This window comes from Pleurodeles waltl, chromosome 12 (genome assembly GCF_031143425.1).
Source record: "Pleurodeles waltl isolate 20211129_DDA chromosome 12, aPleWal1.hap1.20221129, whole genome shotgun sequence".
In the NCBI taxonomy this organism is placed as follows: domain Eukaryota; kingdom Metazoa; phylum Chordata; class Amphibia; order Caudata; family Salamandridae; genus Pleurodeles; species Pleurodeles waltl.
This window is the reverse complement of record NC_090451.1, coordinates 715,732,313-715,751,547: the sequence shown is the minus strand read 5'-3', so window position 1 is coordinate 715,751,547 and position 19,235 is coordinate 715,732,313. Positions and strand designations below refer to the sequence as shown.

At 46.6% G+C, this 19,235-nt stretch overlaps 1 protein-coding gene across 1 annotated transcript in view; it reads left to right on the top strand.

Annotated features, from left to right (window-relative positions):
• LOC138267311 (zinc finger protein 418-like) overlaps positions 1-19,235 on the top strand; it is a 114,316-nt gene that overhangs the window by 12,442 nt on the left and 82,639 nt on the right. Inside the window, exons 3-4 of the mRNA XM_069216168.1 lie at positions 2,694-2,804; positions 7,710-7,817. Of these exons, the coding sequence (XP_069072269.1) occupies positions 2,694-2,804; positions 7,710-7,817 (219 nt within the window). The remainder of the gene's footprint in view (positions 1-2,693; positions 2,805-7,709; positions 7,818-19,235) is intronic.

Sequence of the window (19,235 nt, the reverse complement as noted above, 5' to 3'; positions counted from 1 at the left end):
ATAACCATGTAGCGGTTGGGTTGGAAATTTGAGGAGTCGTAGGTACCTCCTTTGCCTCTCTGGTGTGCAGTTTGTGAGGCCTGAAAAACTTGGCCTGGTGCTCGACCCATGAAGTGTCCGGCCTGGGCAAAAAGACCAGTATTGAAGACTTTTTTTCTATTATTTTGTTTACAGATGATTGGTCTTTGTCAAGTGCAGTGATAGTTGCCACATACTTGTCCAGATCTTTGATGAACTTGTCGCCAAATAGCATGCCATTAGTTAAGGACCCTGCCTCAGTTGCCAAAACAGCTAGCTTAGGGTCCAAGCGCATGAGGAATGAGCGCTGATGCTCAGTGGCCATGGTGCAGTTTGCGTTGCCTAAAAGACAAATAGCGCGCTGAGAGCATTCCAATACTACCTCCGGATCCAGGGATATGTTGGTTTCTTCAGACTGGCTTGCTAAGTCTACAATTTTTGTTAACTGTCCAGATACATCTAAGAGTTTATCCTGACAGCTGTGCTAAGCCCGGTCCAGCCCTTTCTTTCAATCGTTGACAGATTTCTTTTATGGAATGTTGCCATGCTGGGGTCTAGTTCTGGAATATCTGCCACTTTGCCAGTCAAAGATGGCCTGGGACATTCTGAACGAGGGGTGTGGCGTTTTTTTTGTAATCAGTCCTGCACATAATGAGTCACCTCAGCACTAGGAACCCACTCCATGGAGTGGGGATGGATAATGTCTTGTGGCGTGAAAAGGAGATGGAGATGAAGTTTCTGAGGAAACATGGTGCGATTTACGTTTTTTCTTGGTTAGAGGAGAATCTTTCTGCGAGTCCTCTGAATCTGAATTAGAAGAGGAATGTTTGTGTGTCTCCACCTGAGGCAGAGAGGGCAAAGGAAAAGGAGTTGTGGATTCACAAGGATTAAACCCTCCATACTAAAGATTACGCAGCACAGAAGCTGCCATTTGCGCCAAAATATCGGCTGATGATGTTCTCCCTGAGCATTGGAAGGCCTGATATCTCCATGGAATCATAAGGTTGCGAACAAGTCTGTTGACTGGTTTCACCTAAAAATTCTCTCTTGCCAAAATGAGTCAGTGAGTGAGTGAAAGGCTTTAAGGCCTTTATCAAGGCCCAATTCACTGAGTCCTGCACATGGTGACCACGCCCCTCCTCTAGTCTCTCCTCCATCGGATGTTCCATGGGCATCTCTTGCAGTTCTTGAAACTGCTCCTCCTCATCGGCGTAATATGCCCTTATTGCAGCTTGGAGGTATGGAAGAGTTTAATGGGGGGTGGGGGACCCTGTGGCAGGTATGAAGAATATAGTTTAAATAAGGCAGTAATACAACTGCCTGGCCAGCTCAATTAAATTATGATTGAGGCGGGTGCACCTGCACACTGAAAATGTAATTTCCTTGAACTCCCCCCAGTCTCCCCCAGGGCCTAGCTCTTAAATGTTTATTTCAGAGCCGTCGGGTGTTCTCTGAGGCCGATTCAGTTGTGCTGGCTCGCACACACTTAACGAGCCAATCGGAAACAAAAGAATTTCTGAATCGCTAACTGCGCGTGCGTGAGCAGCACAATAGAAAGAGGACAGCGCCCTCTGACGATGTGAATACTCTGAATGGAGAGTAACTCCGCTGGCCTCGCTCCCACTGGCCCAGCTCCAGGGATCATCCCTTTGAAGGGCGTGACGAGCTGCCACACAACTAACCCTTAAAGCGCGTACGTCCCGAATGTAATAAAAATGTATATGTTTATAATGAGAAAAACATAAAGCACTTATCTGGCTGCTGCTACAGCAGCAAAGAAAGAGGACGGACATTGTTATTGCACCCATATATATGGTCCGGAGAAGGACCGTGATTGTACAGCATATGGTTATCACGGAACATATAGCTTAAAGTTTTATGGTGATTTGATTTTCTGCTGTTTTGTCAGTAAAGGAAAGAGAAAGCATAATGCGAAGCCTCAGGTCCTGACATGGAATCAGGCCATTTGTGCTTGTCAGCTTCCTAAAGCATTATGCACGGTGAGCCTATGCAGAGTAATTGGGGGCAGTTACCTCGAGAGCGTTTTAGTCATCCTCAATGCTCCTGTAGCATGATACAAAATCAGTGTAGAGGTGAGAACAACTGCATGCAGCCAGTACTTGAAGTTCATTGAACTCAAAGTACATTGACAAAAGGCAAAGCCACAGCATTGCTGGATGAATCAGTTGAATTATAGAGATACCTGTTTAAAAGCAGGCAAGCAAGTTGACCAAGGCGACACCAAAAATCAACCATTTTCAACCCAAGCTTTAAAACAGAGCCCAAGAACCCATTGCTGGAGGTAGAAAAGAGTTAAACCTATGGGGCTTGATAACCAAACGAGAGTGTCCTGGAGCAAAACGTACTCAGTTTTACAAAGCTAAACCAAAGGGGAGCGATGAGGAAAGATGGGGAGCGGCGTACAAATGAAGACGCTGAGAGGTAGAGTGTAAACATAGAATCAGCTGTGTATGTTGTTAATCTCACCCTATCTTTATCCACTGGCTTTTCTATTCTGCTCTGCACATCGCTGGTACGGCTTGGGCATTACTGACTAAGTTGCTGTTTAGCTCAGACTTGTTCCACCATCTCACATGAGATAGTAGTCTTACAAAGTTTGATTGTTCCACGTGAATCTGTTTAAATGAATGTTTTCTGTTTTCTTTAAATAACAGGGCCTATAATTGCCTCCACTGTCTCTACATTAAGAGCAAAAGAAAATGAAGAGCTCTATCCTGTGGATGATCCGTACTCTGGCAGAAGACATGTGATCGGTCATTATCCAGGTGAGTAACAAGGACAGCAGTTGTCATCTCTCTGTACACACACCATCAGAGCAGGTGCACAATCATTAAAACAGAAGTGTGCACGGACCGTCAACCACAGACACGCTAACTCTCAAGAATACACTTTTACAGACATGCACGTGAAAGACACAGCCACTCACTGACCACAACAGACCAGTGCATGTGAAGTCATCCATTGATGTTGCTACATTTAAAGTATTTTGCATGAAGCCAATTTGCGAGTCAAATAGTTGTTTAATGTTAAAGACGTATACACTAGTATAGCTTGAGTTTGCAGCGAAAGGCTTTTATCGGCAACATAGAGCACCAGGTCAACGTGATCACGTTTCCTCACCCTCTGCATGCTATGCAGGATCTTCAAATGGCTCCTGCTCGAAACCAGACACACCGTCACATAAGCCCTCGTAACCAGCCAACTAGGCTATAGCAACACATTCTACTCCAGACTCACCACTGCACTAACAAAAAAACTCCAAAGTCATCCAGAACTCAGCCATTAGACTCATTCTAGACCCCATGCAACTAACACAAAATTCACCCCACCTAGGAAACCTCCACTGGCTCCCCGAACACAAATGTTGCCAATACAGGTTCCTGATGTTTTTGTACAAAAATGTGGCGGGTTAGCATCCTTAGGTAGACCACAAATTTCTCAATTTTCCCATGAAAGAAAGAAAATATATTGACACACAAACCTGCCACAGGTTTCAGTGTAGGTGAATTCTTTTATAATCTGAAAGAGTTCATTAGAAGATTGGAAAGCTTGATGGATGCTTCGGGCAGTAAAATTGCTGTGTCATTTTTAGTAGGTTGTGTAGGATTTGAAGTATGGGTACACAGGCCTCTATTGAGAGTTTGCAGTCGGGAACTCTCTCACTGAAATGCAGAGCACCCTGTTTGGCAAACCCTCTGCCCAAAAGCTCTACTTAGAGTCAAGCAGACTGTTGTCTTTTAGACGGTGTTTCCTTTGCTGGATCTGCCATCAGAAAGCTTACTCCAATACACTGGTGGAGTAGGAGGCATCAGAGTAAGGACATATGGCCACCCACCTTCATTAGAGCGGATGGTGTGAAGTTTTTGGTCTAGATTTAATTTTTTCTGTCCTTCACCACCAGGAAAAACCTGGTAGTACTGGACCCCAGAAACACTGCCACACCCTGGGACAGAATCACAGAATGTGGGGGTTGTTAATCGTTTGGTGCTTGGCTGCCTAAACGACGTCAGCCGCAAACCAAGTTTCCAGTGCCTTCAGAGGGCCTACCGCCACAATGCTTCCTCTGAAGTTACAAAGGTTACCAGTGGGTTGAAGGCGATATCCAGATATGGTGGGTAGCCAGAGTGGTCAGCTTAAGGTCATTAGCCGCCCTAACCGACTGGAGGAGTACACGGAGGTGGTACCCGCCAAGCTTTATATTATGTCTATGGTTGTTTATCTACCTCAAATTCATTCTTTCTCCAGTTGTGCTCAGTAACCCAGAGAGTATCAAACCCTGGACCACTGTTTTTTTCCTGAAAATCAATGGGGAAAAGGGGAATTATGAACCCGATGTACTAAGAGCCCATTTCCATAAAGTTGCAAATTGTGTGCTGACATTTTATGAATTGGCTATGGATTTACAAACCGATCCGCATGCTGCAAGATGACCGTTCACCCTCTGGGGGTTGCCTGTGAACCCCTGAGATTGGCTACCGACACAGGGATGGTGGCCTGCAAGGGTCAGCAGAAATTGCAGATCCATTCCTGTGTTGCATTCTTAATTTCTTAAACTGATATTCTTGTTTTTTTTTCTTCTTTTAAATCAGCCAGAGTTTCTTAACAGAACTGGTGCTGCTTTAATAAAAAAAAAACATCCAGTTGGGAAACATCAAGGAGAGCAGTTAGTAGTACCCTTGACTACTGCCTATTCCTCCTGAGTTTGCCAACACAGTTGCCAAGGAGGTGCCTATGGGACCCTTCTCCCTTTGCGAATAAGTTATTACCTCCCTAGAGAAGTCGATAATTGATCGGTGACTTGCAACTGAAATTGCATTAACAAACGATTGACACATACCATACCGATAAGCATTTTGGATGGAAAACCGTTTTTGCACTACTTTGAAAACTGCCATTCAGTATGGGTTGCAAAACACATTTTATGAGTTGGATTTTTTTTTCCCAATTCTTAAAATGGGGTTTGAACTCTTAAAATTGTCCTTTTGCGGTGTCATGACCTGTAATTTTGTATGTTGGAGACTTTGCGATGGAAAAAGTACTTTGTACGTTGGGCCCATGTTCCTTACCTTCCGCAGCATAAAAAAGGTGATGTAAGTTTATCATATGCTCCTTAAAAAAAGCTGAAGGTCAGAATCTGGTTCAAAATTACAGGCAGCAGCTGCTGGTGAGCCCAGGTTAGTTGGCGCTGACAAGAATTTCTATCCTTTTGTCTTTCTTTTGTTATTGTCCCTCACAGAAGAAATAAAACACATGCCCCACCCCCAAGCTCCCGCCTTCAGTGCAAACAGCTATGTCCAGAGGGTGGGCACCCCAGGACGTAGCAGTGGCTGGCCCTGGCTTCCCCCTCCAACCTAAACAGCCCCGCATTTAATGAGATATTAGCCCGGCAGAGGTGGCAGTCCCTTGTGCTCTTGGCGGTGGGGCTGGGGGAGGGGGGCAGACACCAAACCACCCCCACTCACATTTTCAATCCCCCTGGCCCACCAGGGGGAGCCTGTTTTGGAATTTTTGGCAGACCCACCGCAACCCCCATCTGGAATTACAAAAAAAAAGTTTTTTTGCTCTGAAGCATAGTACCAACGTGGCTGCTGACACTTGTTGCAGTAGTGGCAACCAGTCAGCTCTCAGCACGAGATCAGGAGGGTTCACAGAACCTTCACGTCCCTATGTTTACAAATTAGTTTTTTAATTTAATTATTCAAACTGGTGAACAGATTTACACCAAGTAACTAAAAGGACACTTTCTGGACCAAGAGCTACCTTTCTTGTAAATTTGGCATAAATCCAGCCAGTTGTTCGGGCTCTATTCCTGTTCTCCTGTCAAAATCCATATGGAAAAATGCATGGGGGGGAAAGGTGTTTTGGGACTCCACCCTTTTTTTCTTTCTTTCTCTCGCTTGACGGATCACCCTGAAACTTTCCAGACCAACGCTGAAGTGAGTGTCATATATATATTTTTTTTAAGTTGCAGGAAGATTCATCAAATGGCTCCAGAGTTATTAGCAAAACAAAAACGCTTTTTCTATAGAAACTAGGTCCTAACTGTAAATACCTAATGATCACCACCACTAGGTAATAACAGACTAGCTTAAAGGATATACCCCCAAAGAGAAATATCACACCCGTTCTTCCCCATCCTTCTGTCATCTTCATCAACATTATGGACTGTGTTGTGTGGAGCAAAAGCCTTGAAAGACGGTTTAAACTGTTGACCCCTTGATAACTTTCTGTGGAAGACTTTCTCCCAATTAATCAGACTCTTCCAACCATGTACAACCTTCCGTCTCGTCTAGTTCTCATGTTCATTTTAAGAAGAACTCTCTAACTTTCTATCTTTTTTTTAATCACAGTGGGTTAGATTTTACACTTTAGATAACACTTATTGACATGAACAGTCCTGCCTTCATCACTCTGTTTCAAGGTATTGGTTAGACCATTCTCATTTTATAGCTGCACATGAATGCATCATGTTGATAGTTCTGTTCCAAGTTATGACTCCCATGGATGTTTGATGACTAGTGCAGGGCAGCAACTTATGAATTCTTTAAACACCCATGAAAAGGAAACTAAAATGGTTGTCTCTCAAACTGTTGAGATACATAAGTTATCCTGCTTCATTAGGCATCAAATCGTCAGTTAATGGCACTTTCAGTACTTCTCCCCTCTCGCAATACAAGTGCTTCTCTTCATGTCTTGCTTAGGAAGACTTTGTTGGCTCAGGAGTGCTGCACCTGAACATTTTGCCTCTCTGAACAAGAGTGGCATAGCTCCTCCTTTAAATGCCTCCCATGGCTAGAAAGGCATAACATGCAGCCAGGCCCAACCAGTCTTTTGGAGAGATACTTATTCCCAACGAGTCAGAAGTTTTCCGTACACCTCCTTAACCCTACACATACCATTGAGCGAGGAGATGGAAACACCCAATCTCTTGGAGAATAGACAGAGAAATGAAAGGAGAGATGCCCTCATGCAGTTCAGCAATCCCTGGCAGTGGTATATCTTGTAGCCTCTCATGTACTGCACCGATAAGGTCACCTTAGAGTGGCTGGTGTGTGGAATGCCATTGGTAATGGTGTCCTTGTGAGCAATTTTAATAAAGTTTGTAAGCCTTTGCATGACCCAGAGCTTGTACTACCAGTCACTAGGGGAGAACTAGAAAAATGTTTTTGGCTCAGACAGTGCTGGGCAGCGTCTATACACTGAGCTTACGCCGTCATTCTGGGTGAGAAAACTGCACCTGATCTATGTCCACTTTGCTGCTGCATAGTATGGTCTCGCATTGGTTTAAAAAAGGCACTTGAAACCACCCAGCGAATCTAGACCCTCCTGTGATATCTGTCCACAAAGGAGTCCTTCACTTAAAGTAAAGAGAGGGGCTAAGTGAAAAAATATGTTACTGAAGTCCAAATGTTGTTGTCTGCCTGTCTGAATGAGAGTTGCAGCACTGTGATGAAGAGGGACAAAGCAGTATTGTTGGACATGTGCAGCGTGTCTGACAGTTGTGGTGTTTTTCCTCAACATGTGATCTTTTTATACTTGGGCAGAGCACCAGTAGTCAAAGAGTAAGATCTATATATTATATAGCATATTAATATAGTATTGGGCTAAAGACAATGGGGGCTATCCCTGCTCTTGAGAATGTAACTCAGAAACCTGTCTTCTCCTCCCAGCAAACACTGCAGCCGACCCGGGTGTTTCGTTCAAGGTGAAGAACCCTCCACATCTGAGAAGTCCTCTGCGACCAGAAAGAATGAAAAGAAACAATTGTGTCGGCACGGGTGAGGAAGAAATGCAGTGCATCACATCATAATTATTGTCTACAATATTCTAAATACATATGTTTTGTCCATCATCACTATGGCCTAACTTGAGCGGTTAAGCTCAGCATAATAATGCAACTACTACAGAGATATGTGTTTAATCGAACAGTCAAAAGTTAGTATCTCACTTAACAGCTCATCGATGTGAGTTCAGTACAATGATTACACTAGCGGTTCGTGATAATGTCAGTTACTGGTGGTTAGAGACAATACACCCTGAGTAAATATAGTTAATACTGACATTATTTTACCACCTCAGGTGTCTAAATCAAATCATTCAAATTACTTGCTGAGCCATGCTTAATAATCCATGTGTAGTAACTACAGTGACTGTAACATGTGCACTTGTGAACGGTAGTGAGGCCACACTATATCTCAAGATCAGATGCCAGAGAAACTCATCTCACTCAGAAATAGAAAATGTGTCTTAAGGAGTGAATGGGTTGAACTACTGTCCTTCACTGTCAAAATGGTCCTGATGTATAAAGCATTTTTACAGTCGCAAATACTCCTATCCGGTCTTTGTAACCACAAAAATGCTTTTTCATATGTACTAACGTAACTTTAAGAACTGGCAAAAAATGTCTGCCTCCCAAAACGGAATTGCAAATTGATAGTAATTCGGTATTTGGGAGGAGGGTGTTTTGAGTGTCCCTTCCAAATATGAAATTAGTGCCTTATGTATCAGTGTTTTACAATCGAAATCCAGTTACCAAACAATGAAAGATTACATTGCTGCATATGAACAAAGCGCACGTGAATGCTTCAATTATTCTCAACCTCTGGCAGATACTCAGCAGAATCCCAGTCCAAAATAAAGTACATTGAACTAGACTGCTGTGAGAAATATCTGTCACAGTTTTATTACGATAACTCACTAGTGACCGAGAGGCCAACAGTGGTTCTTCAGCAATCAAATAATATGGCGAAGCCACAAGTACAAACCCAAGTGGATCAGTTAATACCAGCATGCTTTTGATCCCTGTAACACCAGCTAGTGAAGCAGATGAGGAAGTTCCTGGGAATTTGAGTCCAGGCCATTTGAGAACAGACATCCTTTTGCTGCCTAATAAATCTGAGATACTAAAAACAGTAAACTAATGAAAAGCGATGGGGGTCCAGGTCCAATTGGATTCCCGCTGGCAGTTTTAATGGACAGTATAGATACTTAGTAACATTGTATAAAAGTGTCCTGACTTCGGAAACTATGGCAGTCAATTGCACAGGTTCTATATTGCGTTCCATCCATAAGACGCCAAGAATCCTCAGCATTACAACTGTTGCTCTTCTCGACACAGAATCAAAGGGCTCTGTCAGGGTATTAGCTGCAGTAATACCCTGATTGTGCTTTAGACAGGCTTCAGGAAAGGTTGTGAAACGTTGAATAACATCAGTTATTAATCTTCTAGTAAAAAGCAATCAAACAGACATCTTTGATGTTTGTATGCTTTTTAGACTACAGGATTGCCTTCAATAAAGCCAATCAAGGAACACTGGCAAAAGTAGAAGGCATTGAATATTCTGGACAAACTCTTTCCAGCTCATAATCTGTTGCAACCTGGGTCTGGGTTAAATTATGCAATGGATCGACCAGTTCTAAAAAGATTCCAACAAACCCAGGACTGAAATTGCCACCAGTCTTTTTCAACGTATATACTGCAGATCTTTTGGCAGTGCTGGCGATTCTAAAAACGTTTCTCCCGTGGGGGTGCAATCGTTGCCACTTTTGCAGCAGGCAGGCGATACTGCCTTAAACAGATCAGACTGTAATTGGCCTTCAGAGGTCTCTATATGATCAACTGTGAAAAATTAATAGTAACTTAATGAGTCCTATCGGACAAGAGTGCTAGAAATAATTAAATACAAATTGGTTCCAGCATTCTTATATTGGTCCCATACGTGGAGGTCTAGATCAGTGGTTCCCAACCTGTGGTCCGGGGACCCCTGGGGGTCCGCGAAGCCTTCTCAGGGCGTCCGCGAGAGGTTAGAAAATTAAAATATATTAACAAATATTGACAAATTGGGTCCCCAGCTTCCAGTAATGACTCAGGCGGGGGTCCCCAGATTCCAATGATGATTCTGTGGGGGTCCCTGGGTTCCATTAATGTTAAAGTGGGGTTCCACAGAAATCAAAAGGTTGGGAACCACTGGTCTAGACTGAATGGTGAAATGGAGAAAATTTACTCTGGTGTTAAAGAGGTAGGATTTGGATAGTCGAAAACCCCCCCGTCTGCCACTCAGATTGTAATTTGTATTGTCAGTTTATCTCCTAAAGCAGACACTCAGTTTATGAAATACTGCTTACGACTGAGAAGTGCACCACAAATTTGATTGAAAAGCCTAATCTGGAAGGAGCAGGAAAAAATATCCAAAGATTTAAATTTGCAATGGAGCTAAAAATATAACCAAAATCCTGAGAACTCTAGAGTTAATGAAATGCCCTAACGGGTGGATTACAGCCTTTTTAAAATTCCTTGGTATGGCAGGGCAGCTTTATTTGTGCAGAAAAACAGAGGTAATTTAGGAATCTGTCCAAAGTTATTACTGTCTTTACGTGATTTTCCGTCTCCCTAGTCATATCTTTTGCAACGCTGCTGCTTACTCTTAAATCCTCAGGATCTTGGTAAACTCTTCTGATTATGGATGTGATTATTGTGTGTTTAAGAAAAAGGTTTCTTTGCAGATGCCCCCTCCAGTTTTTGCCCTTTTTTGACTGCTGATGCTATTGCTTTTGACCTGTTAGTGTACTGAGACCTGCTAACCATCCCTGATTACCTATGCTCTTTCCCTTAACCTGTATTTCGAATTGCATAAGCCAATTGGCAAGGACTTTACCACCCCTGTAAATCACTAGTATCTGCTATCAGTGGTACCCAAAGGCAAGGATGATAAAGGGGGCACCAGGGCTGCAGCACCTATTGTGCCACCCTATGTGGCCCAAGTAAAAGTGAAACTGCAGAGCTGCCGTGTCAGCCTGCACGAGCATCCTGCTGCTGAAGTGCGAGTCTGCCCACACCAGGTTCAGGTAGAGTCCATTTACTGCCCATAGTACACGTCAGTCACCCCTAAGCCAGGCCTCCTATACCCCAGGAAATAGGGCGCACTGTACTGTGAGTGAGGACATAAATGCATGAGCACATATGACCTGGTGATAGCATTTAAAACCTAATACTACCATGAGTAACCAGCGGTCCGTATGATAACATGGACTGGCATCTGGGCACTCCACCCCACACCCTTCACCACCAATCGTGTTCAGTATCAAACATCTTTCTTTTTAACCCTGAGCATGATGCACAAGCTAAGAATGAACTAGTAGGTGCCCAGGTGGTACCCTTAGAGGGTGCCCACCGAGTTACCAAGCTCTCTGCTGTTTTGGCTGGCTCTCGCAAGCCTCTGCCACCACAGACACGAGTCTGCCACCCTGCTGGTTGTGCTAGCACTTCCAGAGGACGGAGACAAAGGGCATGGGCTCAAAGGCTTCACCCGTCCTTAAAGTTTAATTACTTGCTCCCCAGTAGAGGACAAAACCCGTCCCACACTGTCCAGCCTGCCAGGCAGTAAAATTAGCTATGCAGGAGGCATAGACCCCCTAAAGGCTAGCCACACCTTTAGTGTGGGCTAGGAGGTCTATACAGCCAAGGAGGGGTTCTGCCATCTTAGCAACCCTTAGGTTTAGTGCATTCTGGGTAGGAAAGCGACCTACTCCTGCAGGAACTGGTCACTACAGGGGCGGGCTAGCTGTGGGGACCAGTAGCCCATTGGCCACTGTCTCCCTCACCCTCAGCACCCCCGTAAAATCTTGTTTTAAGGGGCTCCCCTGGCACCAGAAAGTTAGTTCTAACTTGCAAAGAAGAAGAGACACAAAGAAGAAGATGTCACCGACAGCATGACATGGACTCCAGCTGCAGCGCGAAGATAGGACACAGAAGTGACCTATGGAGACCACCACTGGAACTGAGTGACGAAAGTGTGCCCAAGGTCAAAGCTCGTTGGTCCTAGCAGGAGGGAGCCCAGTGGACACTGAGAAGCCAAGAAAGACTTCTCTGACTGGTGGTACCAGTCCCCTGTAAATGGCAGGAGTAAACACTGCTGAAGTCAAAGAACTGCGACCCAACAGGCTCCGTGTGATTGAGCCTACAGAAACCTGGTCTCCAGCATCCAAAGAGTGGGAGAGAGGTCTTTGCCAGGTTTCAAGCCTCTACTCCCTGCCAGACGACCTCCTGTTGATGAAGTACCAGTGGACCACCTTTGCAGCTACCAAGGCTTGTTTGTTGCCAAACCGGAAACAGATGGCCACTTGGATATCAATCAGTCTTAGCATTTGTAAAGCGCAGCACTACCACCCATAAGGATATCTGGGCGCTGAGGGTTTTGTGTCTCCATTGAAAAGCCACATCTTGAGTCAGCTTCTCAAGTCTGCAGGGGAGGGAGCTGTTCAGAGGTGGGGAGGCAAGCTGTTCCAGGACTTGGCTACTGTGTAGGAGAAGGAGCGGCCTCTGCTGTGGCTGCGATGGATGTGGGGGTGGGGGTGTGTGTGTGAGGTTTCACAAGACGGAGTGTAGTTGTCTTGCTAGGACTTAGAAGCTCAGTCGATGGCTGATGTAGGACGGCCCTAGGTTGTGGGGAGCCTTCAGTGTGAGGATTCTGAATTAGCATTTCTTCTGGACGGGGAGCCTGTGGAGGTTCCTGAGGTAAGGGGTGATGCTTGAGCGCTTGGGGAGGTTGAGGATGAGTGTGGCTGTGGTGCTCTGTAGAGTCTGGGGTCTTTTAAGTAGCTAGGAGAACACTCTGGCTCAGAGAGCGTTGTCATAGTCAAGGCGACTTGTGACCAGGCCGTGCGTGGCTGTCTTTCTGGCGTAAGTAGGGATCCATTTTAAAATTTGATAAAGCATACGGAGGATGTAAAAGCAGGAGGAGGTGACCGAGTATACTCCTGTATAGTTGACAGTCGATGATGCAGAGGTTTTGTGCGTAGTTTGATGGAGTGGGTGTTGGTCAACCTTTGCTGGTCACCAGCTGAGGTCCCATATAGAGGGGTTCTTCCCAACTATCAGGACTTACGTTTTGTTAGTGTTTAGTTTGAGGCAGCTGTTTTTCATTAGGTCATTGGGTTGCAGAAGTTGGCTTTGGCATTGTCGGGGACTTTGGTGAGTAAGAGTATAAGCCGAGTGTCATTGGTGTAGGAGACTATATTGAGTCCATAGAATCTGATGATGTCTGCGATGAGGGTCATGTAGATGTTGAACAGGGTTGTGCTGAGGGAGGATCCTTGGAGTGCGCCACAGGTGATGTTCTTGGGTGTAGAAGTGAAGGGAGGAAGGTGGAAGCTCTACGTGCGACCTGAGAAGAGAGAGGCGACCCACTTAAAGGTGTTTTGTAGAATATCTATGTAGTTGAGTCTGTTGAGGAGAGTGTGTTGGAAGACTGTATCGAATGCTGCATAGAGGTCCAGAAGGATAAGAGCTGCCGTCTCTCCTCGGTTCAAGAGGGTCCTGATGCTGTCCATGGCAGTGATCAGTGCAGTCTCCGTGCTGTAGTTGGCCCGGAATCCTGATTGTGAGGTGGTTTAATTTAAGGTAGTCATGGAGCTGTTGGTTTATGGCTTTCTCTAGCACTTTAGCTGGGAAGGGGAGCAGATTGATCGATCTGTAGTTTTTGAGTTTTCTGGAGTCGGCAGAGGGTTTCTTTAGGAGAGGGTTTGACCTCTGCATGTTTCCATTCGTCCAGGAAGGTTGCCGTGGAGAGGGAGGTGTTTGAGGATGCGGGTTAGTTCTGTACTAATAGTGTTAGCTCCGAGCTTGAAAAGCCGATGGGGGCAGGGGTTGTGGGTGCCCGAAGTGGATGGATGACATCATGGCTGCGGTGGTCTGTGTGGTAAATGGGGACCAGGAGATTATCGTGTGGCTGGTGTTCACTGCTTGAGAGATGATGTCTGGGCTGGAGGTGGAGGACTGGGGAGCGAAATCGTAGTATATGGTGATGATCTTGCTGTGGAGTAGTCTGAGAAGGTATCACAGAGTTCCTGGGATGGGTGAATGGTGGTATCTGTGGCTATTGGTTAGAGAATTCCTTGATGATTCTGAAGAGTTCTTTCCAGTGGTTGGCTTCAGTGTCTATGCGGGCAGTGATTGCTGCTTTTTTTGCTGCCTTGATTTGGTGGTAGTTGTTGAGGGCTGCCTTGTAGGCAGCTGTGACCTCGGGGTCCTCGGTCACGTGCCATTGTTTCTTGAGTTGGTGGCAGTCGCTTTTGGAGTTTCTGAGCTCCGGAGTGTACCATCTCACTGGCTTGGAGGTTTTGTTAATTTTAACTGGCTTCAGTGGGGTGACTTTTGGTGGATTTGGTGATCCAGAGTGTGAAGTTTTGGACAGGCTGATTGAGATCGAGGTCTGCCGTGGGTTCATTTTGTGCGGTACCTAGGACCTGTGCCCATAGGGTCTCGATTACCTTTGCCAAGCTTTGGTTGGGGGTGTTGCAGTACTTGGAGGTGGTGTGCTGGGAATTGGAGATGGTAAAGTGAACAATGACGTGGTCGGTCCAGGTGAGTTCAGTCACGTGGATGAAATTGATTCTGTTGCTAGAAGTGAAGTTGCTATCCAGTGTGTGTCCGGCTTTGTGCGTAGGTTTGGTGACCAGTTGGGTGAGGCAGATGTTGCTGAGGTTCTGTATGAGGGAAGTGGAGTTGGTGTTAGAAATGGGGTCTTTGGTTGACAGTCAGGTTACCCCCTGTTCAAGCAAGGACCCTCACTCTAGTTAGGATAAAAGAGAATCACCCTCAGCTAACCCCTGCTTACCCCCTTGGTAGCTTGGCAGAGCAGTAGGCTTAACCTCAGAGTGCTGGGCGTAAAGTATTTGTACCAACACACACAGTAACTTAATGAAAACACTACAAAATGACACAACACCAGTTTAGAAAAATAGGAAATATTTATCTAGACAAAACAAGACCAAAACGACAAAAATCCAACATACACAAGTCAAGTTATGATTTTTTAAAGGTTTAAAATAAAAAGAGTCTTTAGGTAGTTGTAACAACACACTAGCGCTGCTAGCGTGAAAATGTACCTGGTTTGCGGCAAAAATAACCCCGCACGGGCGGTGTGCGTCGAAAATAACCCGGCACGGGTATATGCGTCGAAAACAGCTCGGCTCGGCGAGGCGCGTCGAAAAAGCCAGCCACGCGACGGTCCGAAGTCCCGCGGCGCTGGTTGCGATCTCTCAGCCTTCGTCAGCGATGCTGCGCGTCGTTTCTCCTGCTCCGGGCGTCGATTCTCCGGTCGCGTTTCCAGCGGCGTCGTTTCTCAGCTGCGGAGCCGGCGTCGCGTCGTTTTCTCAGCCGCGATCGGATTCGCGTCGATCTTTTCCCCGCACGGTGCTCGGTGCGTGTATTTTTGTCCTTAGGCTGCCAGCCTCTCCTTGCAGGGTCCCAGGAACTGGAAGGGCACCACAGAGCAGAGTAGGGGTCTCTCCAGAGACTCCAGGTGCTGGCAGGAAGAAGTCTTTGCTATCCCTGAGACTTCAATAACAGGAGGCAAGCTCTACATCAAGCCCTTGGAGATTTCTTCTTCAAGATGGAAGGCACACAAAGTCCAGTCTTTGCCCTCTTACTCTGGCAGAAGCAGCACTGCAGGAAAGCTCCACAAAGCACAGTCACAGGCAGGGCAGCACTTGTTCCTCAGCGATCAGCTCTTCTCCAGGCAGAGGTTCCCCTTGATTCCAGAAGTGTTTCTAAAGTTTGTAAGTTTGGGTGCCCTTCTTATACCCATTTTAGTCTTTGAAGTCACCTTCCTTCAAAGGGGACTCACACCTTCTTGTGAAATCCTGCCTTGCCCAGGCAAGGCCTCAGACACACACCAGGGGGCTGGAGACAGCATTGTCAGAGGCAGGCACAGTCCTTTCAGATGAGAGTGACCACTCCACCCCTCCCTCCTAGCAGAGATGGCTAATCAGGAAATGCAGATTACACCCCAGCTCCCTTTGTGTCACTGTCTGGTGTGAGGTGAAAAACAACCCAACTGTCAAACTGACCCAGACAGGGAATCCACAAACAAGGCAGAGTCACAGAATGGTTTAAGCAAGAAAATGCTCACTTTCTAAAAGTGGCATTTCCAAACTCACAATCTTAAAATCAACTTTACTAAAAGATGTATTTTCAAATTGTGAGTTCAGGGATCCCAAACTCCACATGTCCATCTACTCTCTAGGGGAATCTACACTTTAATCATATTTAAAGGTAGCCCCCATATTATCCTATGAGAGAGAGACAGACCTTGCAACAGTGAAAACGAAATTGGCAGTATTTCACTGTCAGGACATATAAACCACATTACTATATGTCCTACCTTATCCATACACTGCACCCTGCCCTTGGGGCTACCTAGGGCCTACCTTAGGGGTGCCTTACATGTAAGGAAAGGGAAGGTTTAGGCCTGGCAAGTGGGTACACTTGCCAAGTCGAATTTACAGTGTAAAAATACACATACAGACACTGCAGTGGCAGGTCTGAGACATGATTACAGAGCTACTTATGTGGGTGGCACAACCAGTGCTGCAGGCCCACTAGTAGCATTTGATTTACAGGCCCTGGCACCTCTAGTGCACATTACTAGGGACTTACTAGTAATTCAAATATGCCAATCATGGATGAACCACTTACATATAATTTAAACAGGAGCACTTGCACTTTAGCACTGGTTAGCAGTGGTAAAGTGCCCAGAGTAACAAAAACAGCAAAATCAGAGTCCAGCACACATCAACAACCTGGGGAACAGAGGCAAAAAGTTAAGGGAGACCACGCCAAGGATGAAAAGTCTAACACGTGTCCCCCCCCAGCTAAAAGTGGGGAGCAACTACCCAACCTCATGGGAGTTCTCATCACTAAGGCGGAAGAACCTGGACAGACCATCAGCATTGGCGTGTTCTGTACCGGGTCGATGTTCCACCGTAAAGTCCATCCCCTGTAGGGAAATGGACCACCTCAACAGTTTTGGGTTCTCACCCCTCATCTGCATTAACCATCTGAGGGGTCTGTGGTCGGTCTGAACTCGGAAGTGAGTCCCAAACAAGTAGGGTCTTAGCTTCTTCAGTGCCCAGACCACAGCAAACGCTTCACGTTCTATGGCACTCCACCTACGTTCCCTGGGTAGTAACCTCCTGCTAATGAAGGCTACGGGTTGATCTAGGCCCTCTTCATTCAGCTGTGAGAGTACTGCTCCAATACCATGCTCTGAGGCGTCTGTCTGTACAACAAACTCCGTGGAGTAGTCAGGTGCCTTCAGCACAGGTGCTGTGCACATGGCAGCCTTCAGGGCATCAAAAGCGTTCTGGCAAGCCTCTGTCCAGATCACTTTCTTGGGTTGCTTCTTAGAAGTCAACTCAGTTAAGGGGGTAACAATGGTACCATATCCCTTAACGAACCTCCTATAGTATCCTGTGAGACCTAAAAAGGCTCTCACTTCAGTCTGGGTCTTGGGAGGCTCCCAAGCCAGAATCGTGTCAATCTTAGGCTGTAGGGGTGCCACCTGGCCACTCCCCACCTGGTGTCCTAAGTACACAACAGAACCCTGCCCTATTTGGCACTTGCTCGCCTTAATAGTGAGGCCTGCCTTCTGCAGGGCCTCTAACACTCTCCAGAGGTGTTGCAGGTGTTCCTCCCATGTGGAACTAAACACAGCAATGTCATCCAGGTAGGCGGCACTGAACTCATCCAGTCCTGCCAACACCTGGTTGACCAACCTCTGAAAGGTGGCAGGGGCATTCTTCATCCCAAAGGGCATCACATTGAAGTGGAAGTGCCCATCGGGGGTAGAGAATGCGGACCTCTCTTTTGCCCCTTCAGTTAAGGCAATCTGCCAGTACCCAGATGTTAAATCAAACGTACTGAGGTACTTGGCAGCTCCTAACCGATCAATGAGCTCATCAGCTCGGGGGATGGGGTGTGCGTCAGTCTTGCTGACCGCATTGAGACTCCGGTAGTCCACACAGAACCTAAGTTCTGGAGTGGCACCAGGAGCAGTAGCCTTTGGGACCAAGACCACTGGGCTGGCCCAAGGACTGCTGGAGTGCTCAATAACCCTTAGGGCTAACATTTTGGAGACTTCCTCCTTAATGCAAGCCCTCACCCTGTCAGTCACCCTGTAAACCTTATGTTTAACAGGTGTACTGTCCCCAGTGTCCACATCATGTGTGCACAGGTGTGTGACTCCTGGGATCAGGGAAAACAGTGAGGCGAACTGTCCCAGCACGTGGCGACAGTCCCTCTGCTGTTCCTCAGTCAGGGAGGGGGAGAGGATCACTCCCTCCACAGACCCATCTTTCTCTCCTGCAGACAGGAGGTCAGGAAGAGGCTCACTCTCTTCCTCCACCCCGTCATCTGTCGCTAGGAGCATGGATAGCTCAGTTCGCTCAAAGTGGGGTTTGAGGCGGTTGACATGTAGGACCCTCAAGGGGTTCCTGGGGGATTGCAAGTCTACCAGATAGGTGACCTCGCTCTTTCTTTCCACCACCTCAAAAGGCCCAGTCCACTTATCTTGGAGAGCCCTAGGCTCTACTGGTGCCATGACCCACACTTTTTGTCCAGGCTGAAACTCAACCAGAGTGGCATTCTGGTCGTACCACCGTTTCATGTCCTCCTGGCTTGCTTCCAGGTTCTCCTGAGCGAGACGCCTGAAGCGGGCAGTCTGGTTTCTTAGTGCCAGCATGTAGCTAAATACATCCTGGGGTGGTTTACTAGGAGCTTTCTCCAAAGCCTCCTTCACCAGACTGAGCGGTCCCCTCACAGGGTGGCCATAGATGAGCTCAAAGGGGCTAAAGCCAAGTCCCTTTTGAGGCACCTCCCTGTAAGCGAACAGAAGGCATGGCAAGAGGCCGTCCCACTTACGCCTCAAGGGCTCTGACAGGCCCTGAATCATGCCTTTCAAGGTGCGGTTGAATCTCTCAACCAGACCATTACTTTGGGGGTGGTAAGGGGTGGTGAACTTGTAGGTTACCCCACACACCTTCCACAGAGACTTCATATAAGTGGATATGAAGTTTGTACCCCTATCAGATACTACCTCCTTGGGGAACCCCATGCGGGTAAAAACCCCCATCAAGGCACGTCCCACCACGGGGGTGGTGACCGTCCTTAGAGGAATAGCTTCTGGGTACCGTGTGGCATGGTCCACCAAGACCAGGATGAACCTGTTGCCCAGGGCTGTCTTGGGATCCAGAGGCCCCACAATGTCAATTCCTACCCTTTCAAAGGGAGTACTGACTACCGGTAAAGGTTGGAGGGGAGCTTTGCATTTCCCCCCACTCTTGCCACTTGCCTGACAAGTCTGACAAGATCTACAATAAGCAGCTGACTGCTTGTTCATCAAGGGCCAGTAAAAGTG